Here is a 22155-nt window from a genome sequence, read left to right as displayed (position 1 = left end):
TAAATTCTGAACACGTACAGCGGAGTCGGGAACTACTAGAAGGCTATGGTTTAGTAATGCTATTTTACCGCATGGTGGCGAGGTGAGGCGAGAAAAAGAAGATGAGACATAAAATGGCAGGAGTGAATGAATGTTTTAGCATCGGAAGTATTGTGGCTTGTAAAACATGCTATAACAAGGAAATAGAAGGAGAGGTTCTCGCATTTGATCCTCAAACAAAAATGCTTATTCTTAGTATCCTTTTAAATTTTCGAACAAGTAGTGAGTCATTTGTGTATGTTCTTAATATTTTTTTTGCAATATTGAGGGTTGGGCAATACTTTGCATTTTATGTAAGAGCAATTGTAATCTAATTGTAGTTGACAGATGGATACTGTTATGTTTCATAAGACAGGTAACTAAAACTGCACGGAGGCAGTTGTAGCAACTAACTTGTAGGGGGGTGAGATGCAGATGCATGTGACATGCGATAGTGATATGTTTTCAGAGTTATCCTTTACTGTAGAGCAGAATGTCCAGCAACAAATGGACAAACGCCTTTGAACGATGTTCATATAATCAATCTGTCCTTGGTAAGCGATGTCCAAGTTAAAAAGGAAGTGAACACGGTACCAGAACCACCTCAGTCACTAGATTTATATAGGGTAAGTTTGAACAGTGGTGACACGGTAATATTTGTCTCATAAACTGGAATTTTACATGTAGTGTTTTGTGTATGTGCGTGAAACTTGGTCTTTGACTGAGATGAATTCTGTAGAGAATAGATTAATTTTGAGAGTAATTCATAAAGAAATGTTGGTAATGACATAATGATGACTTTTGTTCAGTTCCACCAAGATGTGCTGATGGGGTCTTATTGTCTTGTTGTTGCACGTGTGGTATGGGCAGGAAGTAGTGGGAACAGTTAGGACCCATACAGTTATACAACGAAAGTAGTATAAACCTGAAGATTTCCGTCTTCTGGGTTGTTCCGCTGTGTAGTCTGGTCGATGTTAACCAACGTTTCAGAGGTCATACTGCCTCCATCATCAGGGCGATGACGGAGGCAGTATGACCTCTGAAACGTTGGTTAACATCGACCAGACTACACAGCCCAACAACCCAGAAGGCGGAAATCTTCATACTCACCGCTGTGAGAACCTCATGTCTTACATAGTATAAATCTCTTTGTTCATAATAGAATTAGATGAGTTACCTCGTTGCTGGCACGACCTGCTGACAGGGCTAGGTTTAATCATTGTAAGTCACTGACAACACACACTAGTGTGTGTATGAGATACAGTGGCATTTTGGAAGCAGCCACCTACTTCAGCTACTTGCATGAATGTTTCTTTGGTGCTGCAAGTACCACTGATCACAATAGTTCATGTTTTGGCTGCATGCATTAGTGTCTTGGTTGACTTGTAATATTTATTTCTCACACATGATTCAGTCAAAAAGAATGAGATACATGAGACATCTAGTGCTTGGACAGAAAAGTAAAGACTTTCAAAGCTTGAACCTTCAGAAAAAGATGCAACTTTGTGAGATTTAGGTTATATTGGACGTTATTTTTAAAACTGATAAATATAGGTTATGATGGTGTAAAATTGATTGAATTACCTGAGAATATAATTCACTGGTAGAGTTTTGTAGTGAGAATCTGTGACTGTAATTTTTTTTAGTAGTTTAAAACTTAGCATTTAGGTTGGGTTATTTGAATATTGGTTCTGAGAAGATGGACTTGGTAGTAGTGAAACATAAAGAAGAATTTGTAGCAGTCACAGATTGTCATCACCCGCTAGCAGACGTAGGATACATCACACAACACAAAATTGAAAATGAACGTCTAACTACAGACATGCAGAGCATTATGAAGACAGAAAAATCTACAAATATACCTATAAATCAATAAATGCATTGCATCGAAATGTATAATAGTTTTAAAATGATAAAAATGACGATATAAACCTGAAAATGATGTCATAAAACATCGAAACATGTTGTGCAATTAATAATAAGCGCCATAATAAATGTAACATCATACTACGATAAAAGCGCCATAATATAACATAATATAACTTATTGTAATATTTTATACTACAGATGTTATAGTGTTATATAAATTTTAACAACAACATTTTAAATACGTTTGTGTATAGACTGTGATAATAAATATATATATAAAGAAGAAATAATGTGGGGCTTGTGGGCTGTGTGAATGTAACACATTTTAGTTATGGTTTCCGATTGAAGCATATTACATTGCGTGTGCATGCCACCTGCAGATAGCTTGTAAAACAGTCATGCCACTGGTAGACATCAGTGTGTTACACAATTTAATAAAACTATAAATTCACAATCATTTCCAGTGACAAGCTTTGGTGTTAGCAGTGTTGGATCTTTGGCAAGACAAAATATTTCCTTATCTGTATAGTTCTATAGAAACTTTATTTAGTGAAAAACTGCATTTTTTTAGAATATAGTAGCATAGGGTTCTTCTCACTAATGTGTGTGTGTCGAAGAGAATCAGAATGAAATAAGCTGGTGTCTTTAATCCATTGGTACTTTCTTGATAAACTGGTCAGTATTAAAATATTTTGAAGTAAATGTCTCATAACTGTCATAGTACTTCCATGTCAGTATGGAGCCTCTGTTATTCAGTAAGTGAAGTGTTTCCATTTTCATTTAGTGACATTTACAAGCTTCAAGATATCTGATGCCACTCAAAAGGACAGGTGACCCATAGTTGTCAAGGTTTGTGAATATGCTTAGTGTGTGATACAGCATTGTATTTTTGCAGCTAAACATCAGGGTACGAAATCAAATTGATGAGAAGCGAAGGCTTGTTACCGCCCTATCTGCAAGTGTTCCCCCAGAAGGACAGAAGCTGTTTTATGCCATCTCAAAGACGTAAGTGGCTTCACAGCAGTACGAAGTCTTGTCAGAGCGACGAGTGCAAGTTTGTCATGGTACAGCAGAAGCCTTCCTCCCAACAGTGGCCTGTGGCCTCTAAAATGTGATAACCCACTGCCTGAAATTATATTTTATGAAAATACGAATGTATTGTTAGAAACCCTATTGCCTGTAAGGAACACCCCCTCCCCCACACTCAGAGATGCACACAAAAGTGTGAACCCTGTAGAAGTGGCATCAGTCAGTGACATCTTTAATCAGAAACAGGCAAAATAAGTAGATATTTTGATAGACCAGGACATCCTTTTAGATGTTTTAGTTTCATTTTCATTAAGAATAGTTGTCTGTTTTATGTAGGTGGATGTAAAATGCATAAAATTGAAATGCAATTGAATGATTTCTGGGAAAACGTTCATTTGGCGTCTGTGGCATGTCTTGAAACTCACGTACTCATTGGTTCTACACTGCATACACTTTATCTTCTGTGTCTTTTTGGAGCAGTTAGATGCAGTTAGTGTGTCTCGTTATCACGAAGCACATTTCATGTCGGTGCTTTTTATCACTTTCTTCACAGCTTCTACCAGTATTGTAATATTGTATCATTGTACTGACCCATTGTAGTCAGATTTCAACCATGACTCAGTAATCATTAAGTTTAGTTTATGTTTTGTGTGTGTATACAACTTGATCGATACTTTTGCACCTTTTATGAGGAATAATTAAGAAAATTGTTGCTGTGGATCTTGGTTGACTATACAGCCTGTACATATGAAGCACTGGTCCCAACATTTGATTTTTTTACATTCTCTGAATCACTTCTCTTTATTCCTGTAACTGAGTGAAATGTGATCTTTTTTTGTATTGCAGCATCAAGGAGGTGAGTTGGCAGGGATCCAACATCGTGGTGTTTGACACTGTGACGATCACACCGCCCTACAAACTAGACAATGTGCGAGCACATGCAGAATGCAAAGCCTTAATGCACATCAGGAAAGTAGTAAGTGCATTCAGCTGCAGAGGTTGTTTATGATGACAGAAGGCACAATTTCTGAAAATCGGCCGTAAGCTCATTGTCCAGTTGGATCCAGAATAAACCTAATCGTGTTCACTATAATACTGTTCATGAGTGTTGACTAGTTTTTGTAAAACTTGTTACAAAGGTCTTGTCACCTGTACCATTTACGTGGTGCAGGTACAGAGAATCAGGGTAACATCATTGATACGTCTGAAAGCTCCAACATGCCATTGACATTGGGTGTTTCCTATTTGTAAATGTTGTAAGGAAATGAAACACCTACTTGTTTCATCATTCTAGTATAACTTGGCATAGATTACATGAATGATTTTTATCAAGCATGGTAAAATGGACTTGCGCTGATATTTTAGACAGGTGCAAATGGCCTGAGATGCTTTCATGCCTCTGTAGACATTGAAGAGGCAAACCGTGTTACAGAAGACACTTCATGCGATGTGTGTTCATCCACAGGTTGAGAAACACATGAGAGAGCAGGCAGCTGCAGAGGCGGGCACATCAGTCGCTGGAGCACAGACTTCACCGCAGTAAGGAGGCGTTCATCTGCGCCTCAAATGACTGAACAAGTGGGGGAGAGTGCCGCTGCTTATATTCCATTATTTAGGACCAGACCTACTGGCCACTGCTACCAACACTTTTATAAGTGTGTCTGGGACTTCAGCAAAGCCTTGATACTGTGCATTTAGAGTTTTCTGTGTTTATGTACATATTCACCAAGAACCTGGTAATTACAGACCCGACACCTTAGGTGCTGGATCCAGAATTACCAGGAAATCAGTAAATATGAATCTGTCCACGGTATCGAGGTTTTGCTGTGTGCTGAAAAAGTCGTGAGATGTGGCGTCCATTTTAGTGGAGACTGGCACTCATGTGTAGGGACATAGAAATTCCAGTGAGTTGTGCGTGCGTGGCTTCTCACGCTCATAATCATATATTGCCCCAAGTTAACAGCAGTGTGGGAAAATATTGTATTTTTTATAGGTTTAAGGAAGCAAATTTGTAAAAGTGTGACAGGGCTTATCTCCCTGCAAGTAGATGAATTTAAGTTATGGACATCAACACAAAACTTGGTGGCTTCTAACTTGCACCCTGCATACATAAGTACTGCCAAATTGGTAAGCAAGTGTGTTGGAAAATATGATTGATGTGTGGATTTGCTCCGCTGATCCAGGAGGTTATAGTTACAATCACAAAAGTGAACTTTATTATAGGGATACTCACTGTTTTAAAGGAATGCAATTGATAAGACAAGGAATAGTGAATTTGTTTAAATCAAGTGTAGGCATCGTTAAAAATGAAATGCTGGTTTTGCTGCCAGTAGGGTAACATTTAGATATAATTCAAATGAAATTTAGTAAAGTAAATAAAAAGGAAACATTAAGAAATGTTTTTTGTTTTGTTTTCAGAACTGTCTTGAAAATTAGTGGAGCATTATTATTTATTCTTGGCAGCATGAAACATGTTCTTGTCAATTTCCACCAAAGTAAATGAATAAAAATCAGAAAAAATAAGAATGAAACCATAATTATATATTATTTGAAAGTTAAAGCTGTTGTTTTTTCTGCTTCTCCTTGACTTATGGGGTATTCTGGCTCCTTTGCATGCAGTGTGACCTCAGGACACAGTTGGGCGAGGTGTTGAACCGGTTCGTACTGTGGCCTGGTCTACATCAGTTGTAATTTATGTGTAGTTACTAATCTGTGTAAATCCAGTATGTAACAAAATGGTACACAGGGTGGCCTTGGACTTGGTGGCTGTTGTGAACATGGTAATGAACCTTCAGTTTCCGTTAAGGACTGGGAATTTCCTGGCAAGCTGAGTGACCATCACCTTCTCAAGAAGGACTACTCCTTGGATTTGGTGCCCTAGCTGTATATTATATTCTATCATTTGTTTAACCCTAGCTGCTACTAACTGGTGAACTGTCAAATGGTATATTTGGTCCAGTGGATAAAGAGACAGGTTGATTCTGGCCAGATATTGCAAAATGTTTTGAAAGTAATTTCCCATCCAGTCGTAACAGTCCAGAGACATGGATTTATGTGCATGTGCGTGGGCACTGTACATAAGCAGCCAGAGACATTAATGTGAAGTGAGAAGGGTATAAAAAATAGGTTCTCATAGGCCACATGCGGTTCACCAATGTGTACTTTTTTGTAATTCTTTATCACTACATAATGAAAAATAGTTCCTGCCAAAATCAATATGCTCAAGTTTTCATCGTCCTGGAGCTAAGAAATAGGTAGAACAGACTGAAGAAATTTGCATAATGAAGAACTTGATAAATTGCTGTTATTAATTTCTAAACGACACTAGGGCGATAAAATCAGGGAAATGTGATGGGAGGGTCTTGTATCACGAATGGAATTAATGCATCGCAATTTTAATTTGAAATCCCGGAGACAAAAGTTCACTCGGAAGACCTAAGCACTGTTGGAATTACAATGTAAATGGGTGTTAAGGTAGTAGGGTGGAAGTCTGTGTGTACTGGATTAATCTGGCATAGAATGATGATGTAGGGCGGGCCATTATGAATATGACAATGAATTTTCTGGTTCCATAAGTGGGATTTTCCTGACTAGTAGGCTGTAAGTTTCTCAACTTTAAAATAGACCACTGCCTATTTGCTGTTAATCTTGTAATGAAAAATTGTGTAAATTGTTTAATTGATTTCTTTTCTGAGTTATAATTCCATTATGGAAAGAAGAAGAAAGTATTGAAGACCTTTTGTCCTGAAAAGTAGTAAATGTTTTTAAATGGCAGCGAGGCAGCTGAGAAGCAAGAAAGTTATGTGTGAAGATGCGAGAGTAGAAATAGACGACAGTTCAGATTCTGAGTTACCGTGTGGGCAACCTTTGTATGACAGGGGAACCGCAGGGACCACATGTGTCGGCAGACGTAGAAGGCCCACTCCGGGAGCCGATGGCATCTTTGGCCAGGGTAGAGCATGCTGTAGTAAGGGGGATAGTCACCGAAAGTGGAAAGAACGATGATAACGAAATGCAAAAATCACAAGCAGACTTGCTAGCTACAATTTGGGACGCTTTGCTAGAAGATAGAAAGGAGAGGGAGAGAATCAGGCAGGAGGACAGAGATACGAATGAGGGTATTGTAAATCGTATAGAATCAACTGCAGACATATTATCCAGAGAAATGGCGAGTCTTAGAGAAGGTACCCGACTTGAAATTAAACTTGTAAACGAGAAAGTTAAACAACAGTTTGCCAGTGTGAATGAGCAGATGCGAGAGAGCATGGCGGAAGCAAAGCGAATTACTGAACAAATGAACAAAAAAATAGTTGACCATAGGCAAGATGTAGACAGTGAGTTAGAAACTTTTCGGCAGGATTTGCAAAATTTTAGAAAGGAGATGAGGCTAAATTACGTAGACTGCGAGATCGTATGGATGCTGTGGAGAAGGATAGTCAATCCAAGATAGAGGAAGTAACGTCTAGATTAGGCAAAATGGAGGAGAATTTATCAGGTGCTCGTAGACTTTTTGACCAGCCAACTACCAATGAGAAAGACAGGCCCTCTGGTGACAATTTAGATGGTTTAGTTCCCGGGACCTCAACTCAATCAGTAACGCCTGTTTGCCGCCATGAATCCGAACATCTGCAGAGTGAACGTGAAGTTAAAATAAGTACAAATCTGCCAGTGTTGTCGGATGGACCTGTAGATTGTAGCAGCAACAACACAACTATTACGCAGGGATTGGTTAAACAAAAGAATGTTGGGCTCTTCAAATTCGGTTGTTTAACTAGAACAACGGTTGCTATTCTCAAAGCAATTTTCTTCTTGTCCATGTAAAATATATATAGAACCCATGACGGACATGACACACACATTCTATCAATCATGGAAAATTGAAACGAATATTAAGAAGGCCAATAGAAAAGAGCGAGTTCCTGCTATACCACCTCACAAGTGCCTGCATGGCTTACAATGGGATAGCTTTACTTTATTTTATTTTACTTTACTCCAGCATCACTCTCCTTCTGGTTCCTGTTTATTCAAATATCCGTTCTCACACAAAGAAACATAATTAACACTGATCTCAAGAATACCAAAAGATCACATAGACAATACAAACAGAAAAATGGTGAACTGAAATCATGTCTTGTATCTATGGAGGAAGATGGGTAACCTGTGAATCATGGCCTAAAATAATGTTTATGGCACAGTCAGCAGTAACTTTCGGGAGGTTAGCAAGATTAGAGGGAAGTGTCCTGACATGACATTCACTTTATTTCTCAATCATAATAAAATATGTGACATTAGATGACTATTCAATATATACAAGTTCTTTAATCAGTAATATTAAACTACCAGAACAGGACAATAAAAATCAGCATAATTATTTATATTCATGTTGAAGCACAACATTTTTGGCAGAGCAGGGATTACGTCACCAGTTCCAACCAACAAAGTTACAAAAGCCATTGACTGCTACATGAAAGCAAATATCACCAAGCTTCAGAATCAGTACACAATAAGGAAATAGTGTCTTTTTTATAGTGTTAATAGTTGTTTGTTTACTTATTTTATATTCTACATTAGGCAGTTTCTATTTTGCTTCTTAATCAGTGTTGTCAGTTTTTCGAATTCCTTCCAAGAAGTGTAGGAGCACTTTATAACGTTTGGTACGTGTACCAAGGCGTATTTGTGGATCCTGTAGATACTTTCTGGTTTATTGAAAGTCATTTAATAGATGATTTAAAAGTTCTGACAAATACAAATTCTGATTTATCCTTTCACCTGCAGAATACCACCACGTGTTCTACGTCACCCTTTTCACTGGAGTCGGTGTGAATATGAGTAAATGATTGATGTATAACCATCTCCTATAGCAGAGGTTGCTTTGCGTGTGCTTCCCACATGGTGTCAGTAGTTTTGCTACGGCGGAGTCAGGATCCAGCAATGATTTGTTGACAATGTTAGGAATTCAATAACAAAACTATTATGAGATGCCATTTGTTTGTTTCTGTACCTGTTCCCTAATTCTTCCTCTTGAACCTTTGTAGTTTCTGTGCCTCGGAAATGTGTTTTCTTATTGCTTTGTTGAATTTGCTCATTGTATCAACTGATTCCTGTTCTCTTTCTTTGATACTTTCGCATACTTCATTGCCTTCCCATTCAAGAGTTACATCTTTCAACAAATGTTTCTGTTTCTGTTTGGCTCACTTTGCTGCTCTGACTCTGCCTCATTCTCGTATCCAACAAATCAATCTCGTTCTGTGTGGATGATTTCCTTCTTCTGGATTGATGTTACTATGTTCTCATCGGTTGTCCTCGTCTCTGGGAACACAATGAAAGATCAGCCACAATTATAGTAATATGAGTTGCGTAGTAGGAATTTAATGCAGTGCTGAAAATTCTAGTTTCACCAGTCTGCATATGAGAAATGAAATACAAGGAAACATATTTTCTCAAAGTAAAGATTTGCTCCTCTGATCATCATTTCTATGAGTGCTTGACATAGCGCCCGAATTATACGATGGGCCTGACCAGCTAGCTGGCACATGATCACAGTCTCAGTCCTCAGCTGTGACCCACCACTCGGCTGGACTCAGAAAAGGAGTTACTATAAAACTTAACAGAATTCCTGGTCATGTCGATCTGTGTTGCTACTTTTGTTGAGAGTTAACAGGAAAATCAGCCTGAACAATGCAAAGTACTGTGCCATGAGTTGTTAACCTGGAAGCAATGAACTGATGTGTATGCTAGGTTAAATTGTATAGTTGGTACCTCTGTTTGCCATCCACCTGGCTCCTTCCTGAGTGTCCAGTTCTGAGATGAGGCTACTATTTCCCTCCCGTGTGTGCTGTGGGGATGTTTGAACATTCCATGGCATGATGAGCTCCTTTTCCTTCCAGTGTCCCCCTGAACTTCTCTCGCAAGCTGATGTATTATCAGTGCCACTGTCTGAGTGGCAGCTCTCCTCTGTATCATCCGATCCCTGCCAAATATATTCAGCTATATATTCATCATGTACGAAGTACTAATACTTACATTCCTGGCTTCCATGCAGTTGATCGACACACGTCCCAGTTTGTCTGTGCGGTGATATTTGTCAACCAAAGGTCAAACTAAATTTGTGTTAGTCGTGTTACCATTGTATGTACATTTTACCAGAGCTGGAAAAATTACTATTATACAATCAGACTGTTTTAATTTTTAATTTCCTTTTAGGTATTTAAATCCTTAATGTTGAACATTGTCATAGTTCCTGCACAGTCTTGCTTGGTAAATCGGTTATGGTCACTCTTCTTTCTGTTATATATTGATATGCGGTTTGTAATATGTCATTTTTTATGCTCTCACGCATAATTTTTTGTGTCATGTTCATTGTGATAATTGCACTCTTCAGTTTTAATACTGCAGAAAGGTGTTCAATGGTTATAGTGTAAGTAAACTGTTCAAATTTGCTCTTAGTAATTAGACTTTGGAGAGTTTTCAGTGTACAGTGTGTAAGATCAACTCTGATGATGGAGGTAGTCACTTGCACAGGTGATCGCTCAAAAAGACTTTATTGTGTCCAGATCTTATAAGCCTTACCTCATCAGTCATTGTTCCAGCATGTGGCACTGAGATGACTGCCTCATTGCTTCTGAAGCTGTCACATCGCTTTAGGAGAGCTGGAAGCAATCATACAGGACGTGAATAAAGAGATCCATGAACAACTGGTGTGTTCTCTTAATACCATGTACCATACATACATTTATGAAGAGTTGGTTTGGAATACATTTAGTTGTTGGGACACTGTAAGGCTCTTCATACATCATGTGTAGAAAATTTAATTTTTGTTCACATAACATTGTACATTGAAAATTTAGAAGCAAAGTAACTTCGGAAGATAAAGGCACAGATAAAGTACAGCTGTCTCACTATATACAATGTAGGCACTTGGGGGGAGAGGAGGTATAGCTCCTACTCATTCTTGACCTCGGCACTAGATGCGGATGAGCGGTCAGCATCATGCCCTGGCTGACCTTGTGAACGACTATCAGTTTTTCATGGAAGAGTCTGGTCTTTTTGGTTCATTATAAACAAATGTAAAAGTGCAGGTTTCTTCTTTATACAATCTCCTTTTGCTTACAATTGCAAAATATTTATTTATGAGGACATGTCATAGTTGCCCTATTTCCACCGATGAGTGCTTGAAAACTGATGTTGCACTGTGACAGGACTTGTGAGAAACGAATGAATGAAATTTACCCATTGCGCTGTCACTGATTTTTCTGTGCTCCTCTTCGATCCACTTCTTTCTCATTGCCTGTGCTGCTTCTAAACCACCTTCTTGCCTGAAACAAGAAGTTTTGCTAACACATGATTTTCCAAGACATTGTATGTGACTGTGACGTGACACTAGCTCAGAGGTAGAGCGGTTGGTAGATAATTATCTGCCCAGCATTTCTTCATAAAAGACTATCCTGAGTAAGTCCAGTCCATTTTATTGTCTTCTCAACCTACGTCTATGGTGTCCATTTTAAGTAGTCTCTTCCCTTGATTATAGCCAACCAAAATTGTACATATGTTTATTTAAGCACACAGATGATTTACATTTACACAATTGAGATCTGGAAATAATCAGACAAGCCACACAAAGTAGAAAGATCAAACACAAGCATGTGAGATCATGCAGGAAGTACGTAAATGTATTGCGTTTACTTTTTTCCGTCCGTTTGTCACAGCCGACAAAACATCCTGAATGTACGTGACAGAATTCTTACTTAATGTAACCTGCTAATGAAGTCTAAAGGGAAATTAGTAAGTAGGTTTGTAGCTGATAGTGACTCACCAAGCTTCTGCACATGCTCTGTCCTGCAGGAACACAGGTCTGTTGTCCAGGTGTTGCAGGTTCTTCTGTAGAGAACGTCATGGCTTTTAGAACTCATCATTCTTAAATAATTTTGGAGAGAAGCTTCCTGTCATTCTTTCTTTATATTACTCATACACTGCATTGAAATAATTCCCAGTGCTCTTTCCTGTGTGGAGTAAATCTTGATCTAATTGTCAGCATCCTAATTATTAAGAATTAATTAAGAAACAAATTATGAAGCTCCTCGTTTTGCAGTTTTCTTTCTTCTGTCAGTTCATTCGTCTTGGGTACAAATATTTATAAGTGATTATTAATCTATCCACACACTAAACCAATTTTTATTTATTATAAACTGTGAAATGAGATGCAAGGCTAACCCTGAAGGCGTTTGTTTACCTATCCTGGGTTGTTTAATCATCATCACATAGCAAGTGTTTTGGAAATAGCATCATGGCCTTTTCCTAGAAGGACTGAAGAAAACTCAGAGACTTGTGATTCAGTATCCAGGTACCTCTTAGTTACAAGTGAAGACATTACAGCTGAGCTGTTCTGTTCTCTATGGCCAGGTACTTACGCATGCCACAGTAAGGACATTTCTGTAACATGAGATCATCTTCAGTACAGGGTTCCCCATGACAGTCAAGACACGCAGGTTGCACATTGATCCAAAGACCTGTAACCAAGCCAGCAACTTATGACATATACTTGGTTTTGATTTGTAAGATATAAGAAGGATGGCAAGGACACCTGCTTAAGGCATTTGCTTCTGTGCTCTAAATTCCTGGCATTTAAGTCAGTATGGCGCAAGTCAGGTGGTTAACACCAGCACCTGTCACTTGTCGATTCCATTGAACCATACTGGTATATTATCATTGCTGTGACACTTGACTGGTCTCTGAATAAACAGATGTTTATTTTATTCAATAAATGAAAGTAGAAAACTAGCAGCATTCAATAATGACAAATGAGGTGAGTGGTGCCCCTTTCATTAAATGGCTGTGCACCAGCAGTGCTCTGATGTCACTCCACAATGTTCTTGTGAACTGTTATCTAAATTACATCCTTTCAAAAATAATGTGTTATATTTGTATTGCTTTCACTGCATTCAGATGTGCCAAACCCTTTGGAAACTAAACCTTAAATCCTGTCTCATAACTTCTTCTCTTCTGAGAAGAACAAAAGAGTGGTGTAACTATACACCTGAATTATGCAACAAAAACACAGGCAAATTCCTTTATGTTTTCTATAAAAAGAAATTGCAGCAACAGCAGAACGAATTGATTCGACTTAAAATAATCCTGTTACATTTTCTGACCTGCACTATTTGTGGGTCATCCAGCAAGTTGTATGAGAGGTCCACGACAGCCAAGCAGTGGCACTCGCTCAGCTCGCGGATGTCCTGTGCTGACTGCAGTCTGTTGTGGCTGATGCTGAGAGTATGCAGTGCTGGCAACTTGCCTGCATGGAGCAATACATGTCAGTGCAGAGTTGTATGTACTCCAGTTTGAGGTACACAAATATTCCAAATGCTTCCTTACTGATTTCATATACCTCACTGCCCTTCATATTAATTTATTTCTTAAACATATTACTGTTTTGAAGTGCAACAGTGTAGATTACAGCTTTAAATAATTGTTCTTCGTGTTAGGCAAATATCCACCATTACATAATGCTTGATGTGAACATTACAAATCTATATATTTTTGTAAATCCTACTCTGACTCAGTGCAATGTGATGCTGTGGTTTAAACTTACATATGTTCTCCAGTTTCTCAATAAAGTTATGACACACATTCAGGGTGTCCAGCATAAGCAGGTGTTCCAGATTTTCAATCTTCATTATCACATTGTATTGCAGATACAAGTTACGTAGTTGTGACTGGTTGCTCAAGTTTTCAATACGCTCAATGCCATTGTTCTCGAGCCATAGACACTTCAGTCCTGTGTATTCCTGCAAGTTCTCTATCTTCCTGTAACCTGTAGCACAATTTCTATTGTGATTTTCATTTATTTTGTGACTAATATTCAGTCCAAACTGAGACTAATTGTATCTTAATATTTTATCAGGAAATGAAACAACACTATTTTATTTTTATGGATGTTATTTTTGGAAGTTCCCAACAGTACTTAATGTCAGCATGATTCTTTCACGAAGCAAAACTAAAAAAAGGTGTCATGAATTTTTTTCATTTTCTGGAAAGAATATGCTGTTTCTGCATTTTAAAGCTTTAATGTTTTTAAGAAATTTAGATTACTTTCCTGTGTCTGGCTGAGTACCAACTTCTTCCTGCCTAGAAACAAAAGACTGCTCATATTATACCTGTTCTTCAATATTTTCTTCCTTCTGTACTCATTTGGTAAAATGTTGGGTGAGCTACAAAGCCAAGACAAGATTAGAGATTTCCTCATTTGTGGTCCTCTGAGTTTGTGTGCTCTATGGGTACCAGTGTTTCAGGTGACCATACTTCCTTCATCTGCAAGTAGGTAGAGGATCGAATAAGGAAGCACAGGATGGCCGGCCAATTAATGTCCCACTCAACTCACTTTAACTCTGATGAGGGAGGAAGCATGTTCTTCCAGAACATCTGCGTACACCTAGAAGACTACATGCCACATTAACCCAGAAGGTCACACTTTGAATATGGAGACAGTTCTGATAAAGTTTATTTGAAAGGAGTGACTGAAAAATAAAGATAATAGAAAACCTTAATGATCACAGGTGGTCACCAGCTAACATGAGCTGATTAAAAGTCAGACAAAAGTTGGCATGGAGTTAACAGTAATAAATCTGTCTGTTGTGTGTATTACCAGCACTAAATTACCTTTGTAATGAAGGTACAACACATCATTTAGATGTGGAGTCTGATACAGTTTAATTTCCTTGCACTGTTTCTTGATGGCTTCTTCAGTCATGCTGGAAAAACATTCAGAATGACTTTCAGTTATTAGGTGATATTTTGGAGTGAAGACTGCAGATTTAAATTCCTCATAAATATTTCTCTGAATATAAGAAAGTGTTTCTTCTAGGCAAAATGTAACTATATGTTGTTAACAGTCATGCAATTAAAAATCTCACCAGTGGATCAGTAACACCCACATCTAAATGTGGCTGTCTTCTGGGTTATTCCATCATCTGGGGCCTGATGATGGAGGCACCAAGGACCTCTGAAACATCGGTAAACTTCTACCAGACAGTGGTGCAACAGATCAGAAGATACATCTTCGCATTCACTGCTGTGAACACCCCAAATCCTACCCACATCTAACTTTATTTACCTACAATCTGTCCTAATTTTTTGCCATCCATTTGCTTTGTCTTCCAAGTGGCCACATACCAATCAGAATTACGTAGGTAATAGATCACTTTTCACAGCCATACAAAACAACTGGTGTTTCGAAAAGTAGGAGGGTTGATGACGGTCTGAAGTGAATAAATAATAATTTTCTAAATTATTATTGTCAGTTGTGCCACAAACGTCACTGAAAGATATTTTTGTCATTACCAGATGCTTACATTTTGAAATGTTGTTATTCACTACCTCAGGTTAGATTATGAAATACTAGGGAAAAAAATTGCCGATTGGAGGTAAAATTATGTCAACAGCAATAATTTTTTTAAGGATCTTTGCATTATTTTATTCTTTAGCCCTCCTCCGCACAAAAATAAATTTCTAGCCATTTGTGTACAAGATATCAATATATCTTTTTTTAGAAAAGTAAATGAATTATGTACCTTTCATCCAGTACTTGGTGTCATTTGTATAAAATTTAATTTGATTTGTAGCTGGTTTTGGTTCTTCATGTACAGGTTACAGCCAGCTTGTTGCCATCTCTCTCACAGTGTCTTATTAAGTATCTTACTAATATGACAGTATCATTTTGCCCACAAACTTTATGTGTTCATGTGAAATTTGTATTGGATGTTCTGCTGCCTATTTAGTGTCAGCTGCACGTGTTACGGTGTCAGAAAATGAGTCGCGTGGGTTAGCAGCATGTATAGGATTTTTATTTTTCTGGCAGTATTAAAGAACTGTGTATAATTTTCAGTCCTTTTTTTGATTGATATATAAAATGACCAGACAATGCCAATATATTTAACTGTTCCAAAAAATATATCAAATATCATAGATATATTAAATCTCAACTTACACAACACAGTATTCTCTTTCTCTGTTGTAACTATTTGGCATGCTGGAGTAACTAAACACAGAAGACAGCCATCTTCAGACTCACTACAGTGAAAACCTCAAATCCTACGTAACTAAACACAATCTGAAATTTAAGTCCTCACATAATATCAGGCCTATTATTCCATCTAAATTTAGTCGACAATAGCAACCTAGCTCCCAGTTAGCTCCTTCCTGTGCACAACATAAATTAAACCTTGCACCCTTACAAGAATTAATTTTATTGTACCGAGGCCTGTGCAGAGCATCAAATCCTTTTTCATCGCCTTCGAGCAGATTCTTATGAGTAGGATCCTGCATTGTGAATAGTTGCTACGTATTATTATATTTTTTTACTGTCTCTTATTTGATACGAAGCTATTCTTAACATATGAAGTGAAAACTTATTTGTGATTAAAATAAAGACGTTTGAACTGTAAATGTGTTATGTTGCTATGGCAACGATGACGTCAGAACGAGTCATGAAATCATCGAAATACAGCACAGAGGTGGAAGAAATTTCGGTCTTGGTTAATGTACAATGAAGTCATAAACAATGTTATTTACTATTATGTTGCTATTCAGTTAGGAAAATATTCTTGTGCAAACATCATCAAGGCTTATGGATAGAGCGTGTTAAATTCCACACATTCGGTGTTTTGAACGGAGATGAGTTATTAGCTTCATGCTCCGGTGATTTTTTCTCTGGTGCTACAAGAATTTTAGAGCACGCATTGTGTTCTGTGAAAGGGATCTTCTATGTAAGAGATATAAGCAGTAAAGATCAAAGCTGAATGTTAGCCTTTATTTCGGAGGTCTAGTCTTTGATTAAAATGTTTGCATCTTTGTTTGTGATATATGTAATGACCCGCCACATTAATAACAAGTTAATATTATCAGGTACTGAAATACTGCAGCAGTATGGAATGTAGTATCTTTGACTTAATTTACTATCTGCAGTTGGCCAATCAGAGCGCGATACAAAATGTTGCCGCCTTGAGTCCACCAGAATGTGTAGGAAGCATGCGTGAAGAGTAGAAATGTGTGCTCTGTTACCTTCAGTAGACAAAGATTAATTTGCGCAGAGTATTGTAAGGTTTCATATCTATTTGTGTCGGAAAATAGCATTATATAAAAAAAATGCCCTGTGAAATGATAACTCTCCAGCTCGGCCAGTGTGGCAACCAAAGTAAGCACTTTTGTTACTGAATTTTGACAGCTATTGGAGGTTACATGCTTCTTGTATACATTAGGTTCTTCGACTTAGTGTGTTATGGTTAATTGTGTTTTGTAAGATTTGATTTGTTTTGCTGTATTACAGTTGGTTTTGAATTTTGGAAAAGGCTGTGTGCAGAACATGGAATTAGCCCAGAAGGGATTTTAGAAGAATATGCTACAGAAGGAACAGACCGTAAAGATGTTTTTTTCTACCAGGTTAGATATGGGAATATGCAAACTACTATGCTTACACTTTTGTCTACATTCTTATTTTTGACCTTGTGTTGACTTCATGCCCTTTGTGTTTGATAGGCCGATGATGAGCACTACATTCCTCGAGCTGTATTGCTGGATTTGGAGCCACGAGTAATTCACACAATAATGAATTCCCCATATGCTAAGGTAGATGGTCTCACTGGTTATTTAGATACATTTTTTAGACTATCGGGACAACATGTTTATGTGCAGTCATTGTTACAGTTATACAACCCAGAGAACATATACCTGTCAAAACATGGAGGAGGTGCTGGTAACAACTGGGCATCTGGCTACAGTCAGGGTGAGCGACTGCAGGAGGAAATATTTGATATCATAGATCGTGAGGCAGATGGCAGTGACAGTCTTGAGGTAAATAATATATCTAAAATACAGCAGCTAGAAATATTATGCAAGGTAGAATGCTTCATTTTAGAGCTGGAAATTGTGATTAAAGTACGAATTGAGTGACAGGTTATGTAATTAAGAATGGTTTTGAATGTTAGGTTGGTAAAATATAGAAGAGTATTGATTTCTAACATTGCACAACATTCACCTGTAAATATTATAAGTTGATTAAAAACATAAATGTAAACTAAGCGAGCCTAACCTACTGTTTTGGTGGCCATAGCTAAATGATATCATCAGCCACCAGACTTGTGCATAGTTCATATGTTGTGTTTTACAGATGCAACATGGCCTGACCTGTGATAACCTAACATGTTAATAAGTTCAAATTTATTGAAAAATATAGAAACATGCCAACGTACGAGAAAAGTATTTGTTAGCTTAGCCACCGCCGTGACCAGGCTCTGAGCTGAACGACCAAATTTTGTTTCCTGTCAGGGCAGGATTTTTCTGTTTGCCTCTTTCTTTTTGGTATGAAGCTAACCATTCACCTCCATCTAGTTCCAAAGTTAAGAATATGTGTCGTTATACTGCCACTCCCTTATATGCTTACTTTTGCTGTAACGTTCCTAGTACAGCTACAAACATTTGTTGTGAAACAGAGCTGACTGGCAAATTACCTTGCATTTGAAAAAGGTGTAAATAATAAGTTGCTGTTGTAATGTACTGATATATATTGTTTGTTTCAATCATCTAGTAATATTTACAGGTACATGTTATGTGATGTAGTGGGAAATCAGAACTCTGTTCACTATGTTCAGTAAGTATAAGTCAAGCTTAGTTACTATGAAGCCATTCTTGGATTTCCTTTCAACTGTCATTTATTAGTTTCACTGTGCTGTCCTACTGCAGCTTCTACTGTCTTTTGCAGGGGTTTGTGCTGTGCCACTCAATTGCGGGTGGTACTGGTTCAGGCTTGGGCTCCTACATTCTAGAGACGCTGACAGATCGCTTCCCAAAGAAGCTTATCGAGACATACAGCGTGTTCCCAAACCAAGACGAGATCAGTGACGTGGTGGTACAGCCATACAACTCTCTGCTTACCCTGAAGCGACTGACGCAGAGCGCAGACTGTGTTGTTGTTCTGGACAATACAGCACTCAACAGGATAGCGACTGACAGGCTCCATATTCAGAACCCTTCGCTCACTCAGATCAACACTCTCGTGTCCACCATCATGTCTGTCAGCACAACCACTCTGAGGCAAGTGATGCCCACGAGTCTCACTCTCTCATCTTCACTTGGAAGTGTGGTTTTCTGCCCAGTCACTTGTATGGCATTGTGTTATAAAAGAATAAATGTATTTGGTGAAACAATTATTTATTTTAACAGTTCAGTTCAGTTCAGTTGCAGTCAGTGTTTGTAAACTGGTCACTGTACTGACAGCTTTCTATGAAGCTGTTAGTGAACTGTGTGCGAGACGGTATTCTTGAACATGGGTCATTTACCATCAGTCTTGCTGCAGATGTGCAGTTTGTTTACATTTGCTAGATCTGTCACAGAGGAACTTTACATTTCAGTGACCACATCCAAACGCCTTTTAATGTAAGTTTTATTTAGTTGCTGGACCTTACACCATTACATTGAATTCAAATGTTATGTACACCATTTAACCCTAACCCAGTTCAAGAGCACCTTCTTGTCAATAGGTTGTAACGTGCCTGAGTTCTCAGCCAATTCCAGCAAGTAGTGGGATAACAATTTTTTAGCCATTAGTAGAACACAAGTGTGATTTGCTTATGTGGAAAACGTCTTTATACTCTACCTTTGTGTTCAGGTACCCCTCATACATGAATAACGATCTGATTGGTCTCATAGCGCCCCTGATTCCCACACCTCGCCTGCACTTCCTGATGACAGGCTACACCCCTCTTACGACTGATCAGGAGGTATCGTCGCAACATTAATTTTCTGATACGTAATAATGAATTTGGCATGAGAAACTAAATGTAGATCAAAGGACATAAATTGCTGCTACCTAATCTGTTTAAACATAACAGGCTGCATCAGTGCGCAAGACAACGGTGCTGGATGTGATGAGGCGCCTTCTTCAGCCCAAGAACATGATGGTTTCAACGGCTCATGATCGCAATGCTGCCCACTGCTATATCTCAATTCTCAACATCATTCAGGTACTGTACTGCATTACTGACGTCTCATCTCCTACTAATTTCAGCTTGAGGTTGCTTGCATGCGTTTGAACCCGTATACTATGTATGGGGCTGCCAGCCAGACTTAACTCCACTGTCACACAGTGAATAAGCCATGATGCGTAGGCAATAAAGGTTAAACCAAGGTGAGTGGCTCACTTACATCATTATCTTCTGCACAGGGTGAGGTTGATCCGACACAAGTTCACAAGTCTTTGCAGCGAATTCGTGAACGCAAGCTGGCTCAGTTCATCCCTTGGGGACCGGCAAGTATCCAGGTTGCCCTGTCACGGAAATCACCGTACATTCAGAGTGCACATCGTGTGTCTGGCCTCATGCTGGCCAATCATACCAACATCTCATCGGTAAGTATGTCCAAAGGCTGCATGAACAGTGTCTTACGGTTTTTGTTGAATTATCATTGTCACTGTGTGCTTTGGTTCTCATAACTTGAAAAAACCATATAAGGGAGTCTGGAGCTAGGTCCCCACATATTCTTAATCTTGGCATGAAATGGACCAATTTCGCAACCATGGTAGAAAAAAAAAAGTCTTGAGTTTCATTGGAGGCTGGACATGTTCCAGAACCGTCTGAATATTATGTTGAAGGGAGAACTCTCTGCTACTGCCAGCATTTAAATACTTACTCCATGCTAGGGCCTAGCACCAAGTCTGACTATAAATATTTACAGTTTCTTGTGCATGAAACATATTGAGGATGTTGTAAAACAGTATCCAAGTGTTACACTGTGCTCAGTCAAATGTGACGCTAATGCATTTGGTTGTATCATCATCAACTGCAAAAGTTATTTTTCATTGGGTGAGATTAGATGATGGTTCTAGCCAACATAGAAAGCATACTTGTAGACATTGAGAGCATGTGGTACTGTTTGTAGCACTTGAGCTAACCTGCTGTTGCGCTTATTTCGACCTTATGTTATACGCAGCTGTTTGATCGCGCCCTGCAACAGTATGACAAACTACGGAAACGAGAGGCATTTCTGGACCAGTTCCGTAAGGAAAACATGTTCAATGATAATCTGGATGAGCTGGACCATTCCCGGGAAGTTGTGCAGGAGCTGGTGGACGAGTATCATGCAGCCACACGTCCAGACTACCTGTCGTGGGGAACAGACCAGGTTAACCACTTTTATCTTTCCACTGTGCAGGTTCATCACCACACTTCCAAAATATCCATTTGCTGAGTATTAATTAACCAGTTTTTATGAAAACTGGATTCAAAGTATGTTTTCAAAATATTGGACACTTTTAAAGTACTAGTTGTCAGCATAAAATGTGGTGTAGTTTGTAGATTTAGGTTGTATTTTTGGGATTCTACAGAAACCTTTCTTTATTCTTTTCTGTTATGGTCTGGTTTTGAATAGTGAATCATGAAGGCTGAGAGTGGAAGCTTTCATAGTCTATTCTAATGTATTATCCTAACATTTCTGTTATGCTAAATGATGAAATTCCACAGTTAGGATAGATGGTACCTGGCCATATACTTCCACTCTGCTAACCCAGTGAGAGGTATTTGATAACTAAGGGTCAACATATTATGCGTACTGCATAAGGGCCATAAGTGGTCTGTGTCCAAGGAAATCATCATGTGTTCTGCAATTAGCATTTACCTTAAAGATGGCCATCATTATCATGAGAAACTGAAATCTCACTCAGCATTCAAATTTTACTTTCAGGCGAGTGTCGACGCATGAGGCTGTCTTCAGGGCGCCATCTTACAAGTTACGTAGTACCTAGAACTGCTTTCCAATGTGACGCCACTTTGTGCATCGTGCAAATTCTCATATCTAAAGTATAGAAGATATAAGTTGTACGCTGAGTGTCATTGTATGTTATAGTGTTTTGTTAATTAAATTACATTTCTTTTCATATTTCATTGCTGTGTTTCATAGCCTCAGTTTGTCTCCTGTTATCATTTTGTGCAGGCCGTTTGATATTGAGGCTTGAAAGAAGCCGGTATCTGACATGAAATCACACCCCGATTTCAGTTATGCTCATGGTTCTAATTGTAAAGGGAAATGATTAGGCATATGTTCAATCTACAAAACTGTTGCAGCAGGCATGGGCAAACTGTTTATTATATGGCCTAACTTGCAGAATATTCATATTTCTATGGGCCCAAAAATCAGACCAGCAGGTTACTCAGTTCTTTATTTCAGGAGGTAAGTACAATTCTTTAGCTACTTTGC

The 22155-nt window shown here is 38.4% G+C and overlaps 3 protein-coding genes across 4 annotated transcripts; 2 read left to right on the top strand and 1 right to left on the bottom strand.

Annotated features, from left to right (window-relative positions):
- Positions 1–73: 73 nt before the first annotated feature.
- Positions 74–5476, top strand: Lsm12a (LSM12 homolog a). Of its 2 annotated transcripts, none has more exons than XM_022086050.2 (5): positions 74–234; positions 511–644; positions 2783–2892; positions 3763–3892; positions 4382–5476. In XM_022086050.2, exons 1-5 carry the CDS (start codon positions 102–104, stop codon positions 4457–4459), a joined length of 585 nt encoding a protein of 194 aa, XP_021941742.1. In that variant the 5' UTR covers positions 74–101; the 3' UTR covers positions 4460–5476. The 2 variants fall into 2 exon arrangements, with proteins under 2 accessions (XP_021941742.1, XP_021941741.1); XM_022086049.2 differs by having other exon boundaries at positions 508–644.
- Positions 5477–8161: 2685 nt separating this feature from the next.
- LOC110840793 (dynein axonemal assembly factor 1) lies at positions 8162–16361 on the bottom strand. The gene is made up of 10 exons (XM_022086051.2): positions 16166–16361; positions 14572–14663; positions 13505–13726; positions 13065–13207; positions 12324–12422; positions 11729–11793; positions 11146–11231; positions 10486–10565; positions 9676–9886; positions 8162–9225 (listed from the first exon to the last, which is right to left on the bottom strand). Exons 1-10 carry the CDS (start codon positions 16234–16236, stop codon positions 9152–9154), a joined length of 1143 nt encoding a protein of 380 aa, XP_021941743.2. The 5' UTR covers positions 16237–16361; the 3' UTR covers positions 8162–9151.
- A 508-nt stretch (positions 16362–16869) lies between these two features.
- On the top strand, positions 16870–21842 carry LOC110840786 (tubulin gamma-2 chain). Its single transcript, XM_022086044.2, has 10 exons — positions 16870–17104; positions 17237–17349; positions 17446–17535; positions 17614–17760; positions 18668–18999; positions 19574–19685; positions 19797–19928; positions 20129–20311; positions 20893–21084; positions 21643–21842. The coding sequence occupies exons 1-10, from the start codon at positions 17056–17058 to the stop codon at positions 21658–21660; spliced, it is 1368 nt and encodes a 455-aa protein (XP_021941736.1). The 5' UTR covers positions 16870–17055; the 3' UTR covers positions 21661–21842.
- Positions 21843–22155: the final 313 nt, after the last annotated feature.

Source organism: Zootermopsis nevadensis, unplaced genomic scaffold (genome assembly GCF_977971745.1).
Source record: "Zootermopsis nevadensis isolate Lab colony 2312 unplaced genomic scaffold, Znev_1.0 Znev_ptg000027l, whole genome shotgun sequence".
Classification (NCBI taxonomy): Eukaryota; Metazoa; Arthropoda; class Insecta; order Blattodea; family Termopsidae; genus Zootermopsis; species Zootermopsis nevadensis.
The sequence above is the reverse complement of the archived record's forward strand: the minus strand, read 5'-3'. Positions and strand labels throughout refer to the sequence as shown.

What these genes read in the sequence shown, in the direction of transcription:
- Lsm12a (XM_022086049.2), top strand. Translation starts at nt 102, where the DNA reads ATGAGACATAAAATGGCAGGAGTGAATGAATGTTTTAGCATCGGAAGT. An exon ending in TTTTATGCCATCTCAAAGAC is followed by an intron (nt 2,893 to 3,762) that starts GTAAGTGGCTTC and finishes TTTGTATTGCAG; the next exon opens with CATCAAGGAGGTGAGTTGGC. An exon ending in TAATGCACATCAGGAAAGTA is followed by an intron (nt 3,893 to 4,381) that starts GTAAGTGCATTC and finishes GTTCATCCACAG; the next exon opens with GTTGAGAAACACATGAGAGA.
- LOC110840786 (XM_022086044.2), top strand. Translation starts at nt 17,056, where the DNA reads ATGCCCTGTGAAATGATAACTCTCCAGCTCGGCCAGTGTGGCAACCAA. An exon ending in GTCAGCACAACCACTCTGAG is followed by an intron (nt 19,000 to 19,573) that starts GCAAGTGATGCC and finishes CTTTGTGTTCAG; the next exon opens with GTACCCCTCATACATGAATA. An exon ending in ATCATACCAACATCTCATCG is followed by an intron (nt 20,312 to 20,892) that starts GTAAGTATGTCC and finishes TGTTATACGCAG; the next exon opens with CTGTTTGATCGCGCCCTGCA.
- LOC110840793 (XM_022086051.2), bottom strand. Translation starts at nt 16,236, where the DNA reads ATGCAGGATCCTACTCATAAGAATCTGCTCGAAGGCGATGAAAAAGGA. An exon ending in TGAGAAACTGGAGAACATAT is followed by an intron (nt 13,208 to 13,504) that starts GTAAGTTTAAAC and finishes TGCTCCATGCAG; the next exon opens with GCAAGTTGCCAGCACTGCAT. An exon ending in ATGTCCTTACTGTGGCATGC is followed by an intron (nt 11,794 to 12,323) that starts GTAAGTACCTGG and finishes CGTTCTCTACAG; the next exon opens with AAGAACCTGCAACACCTGGA.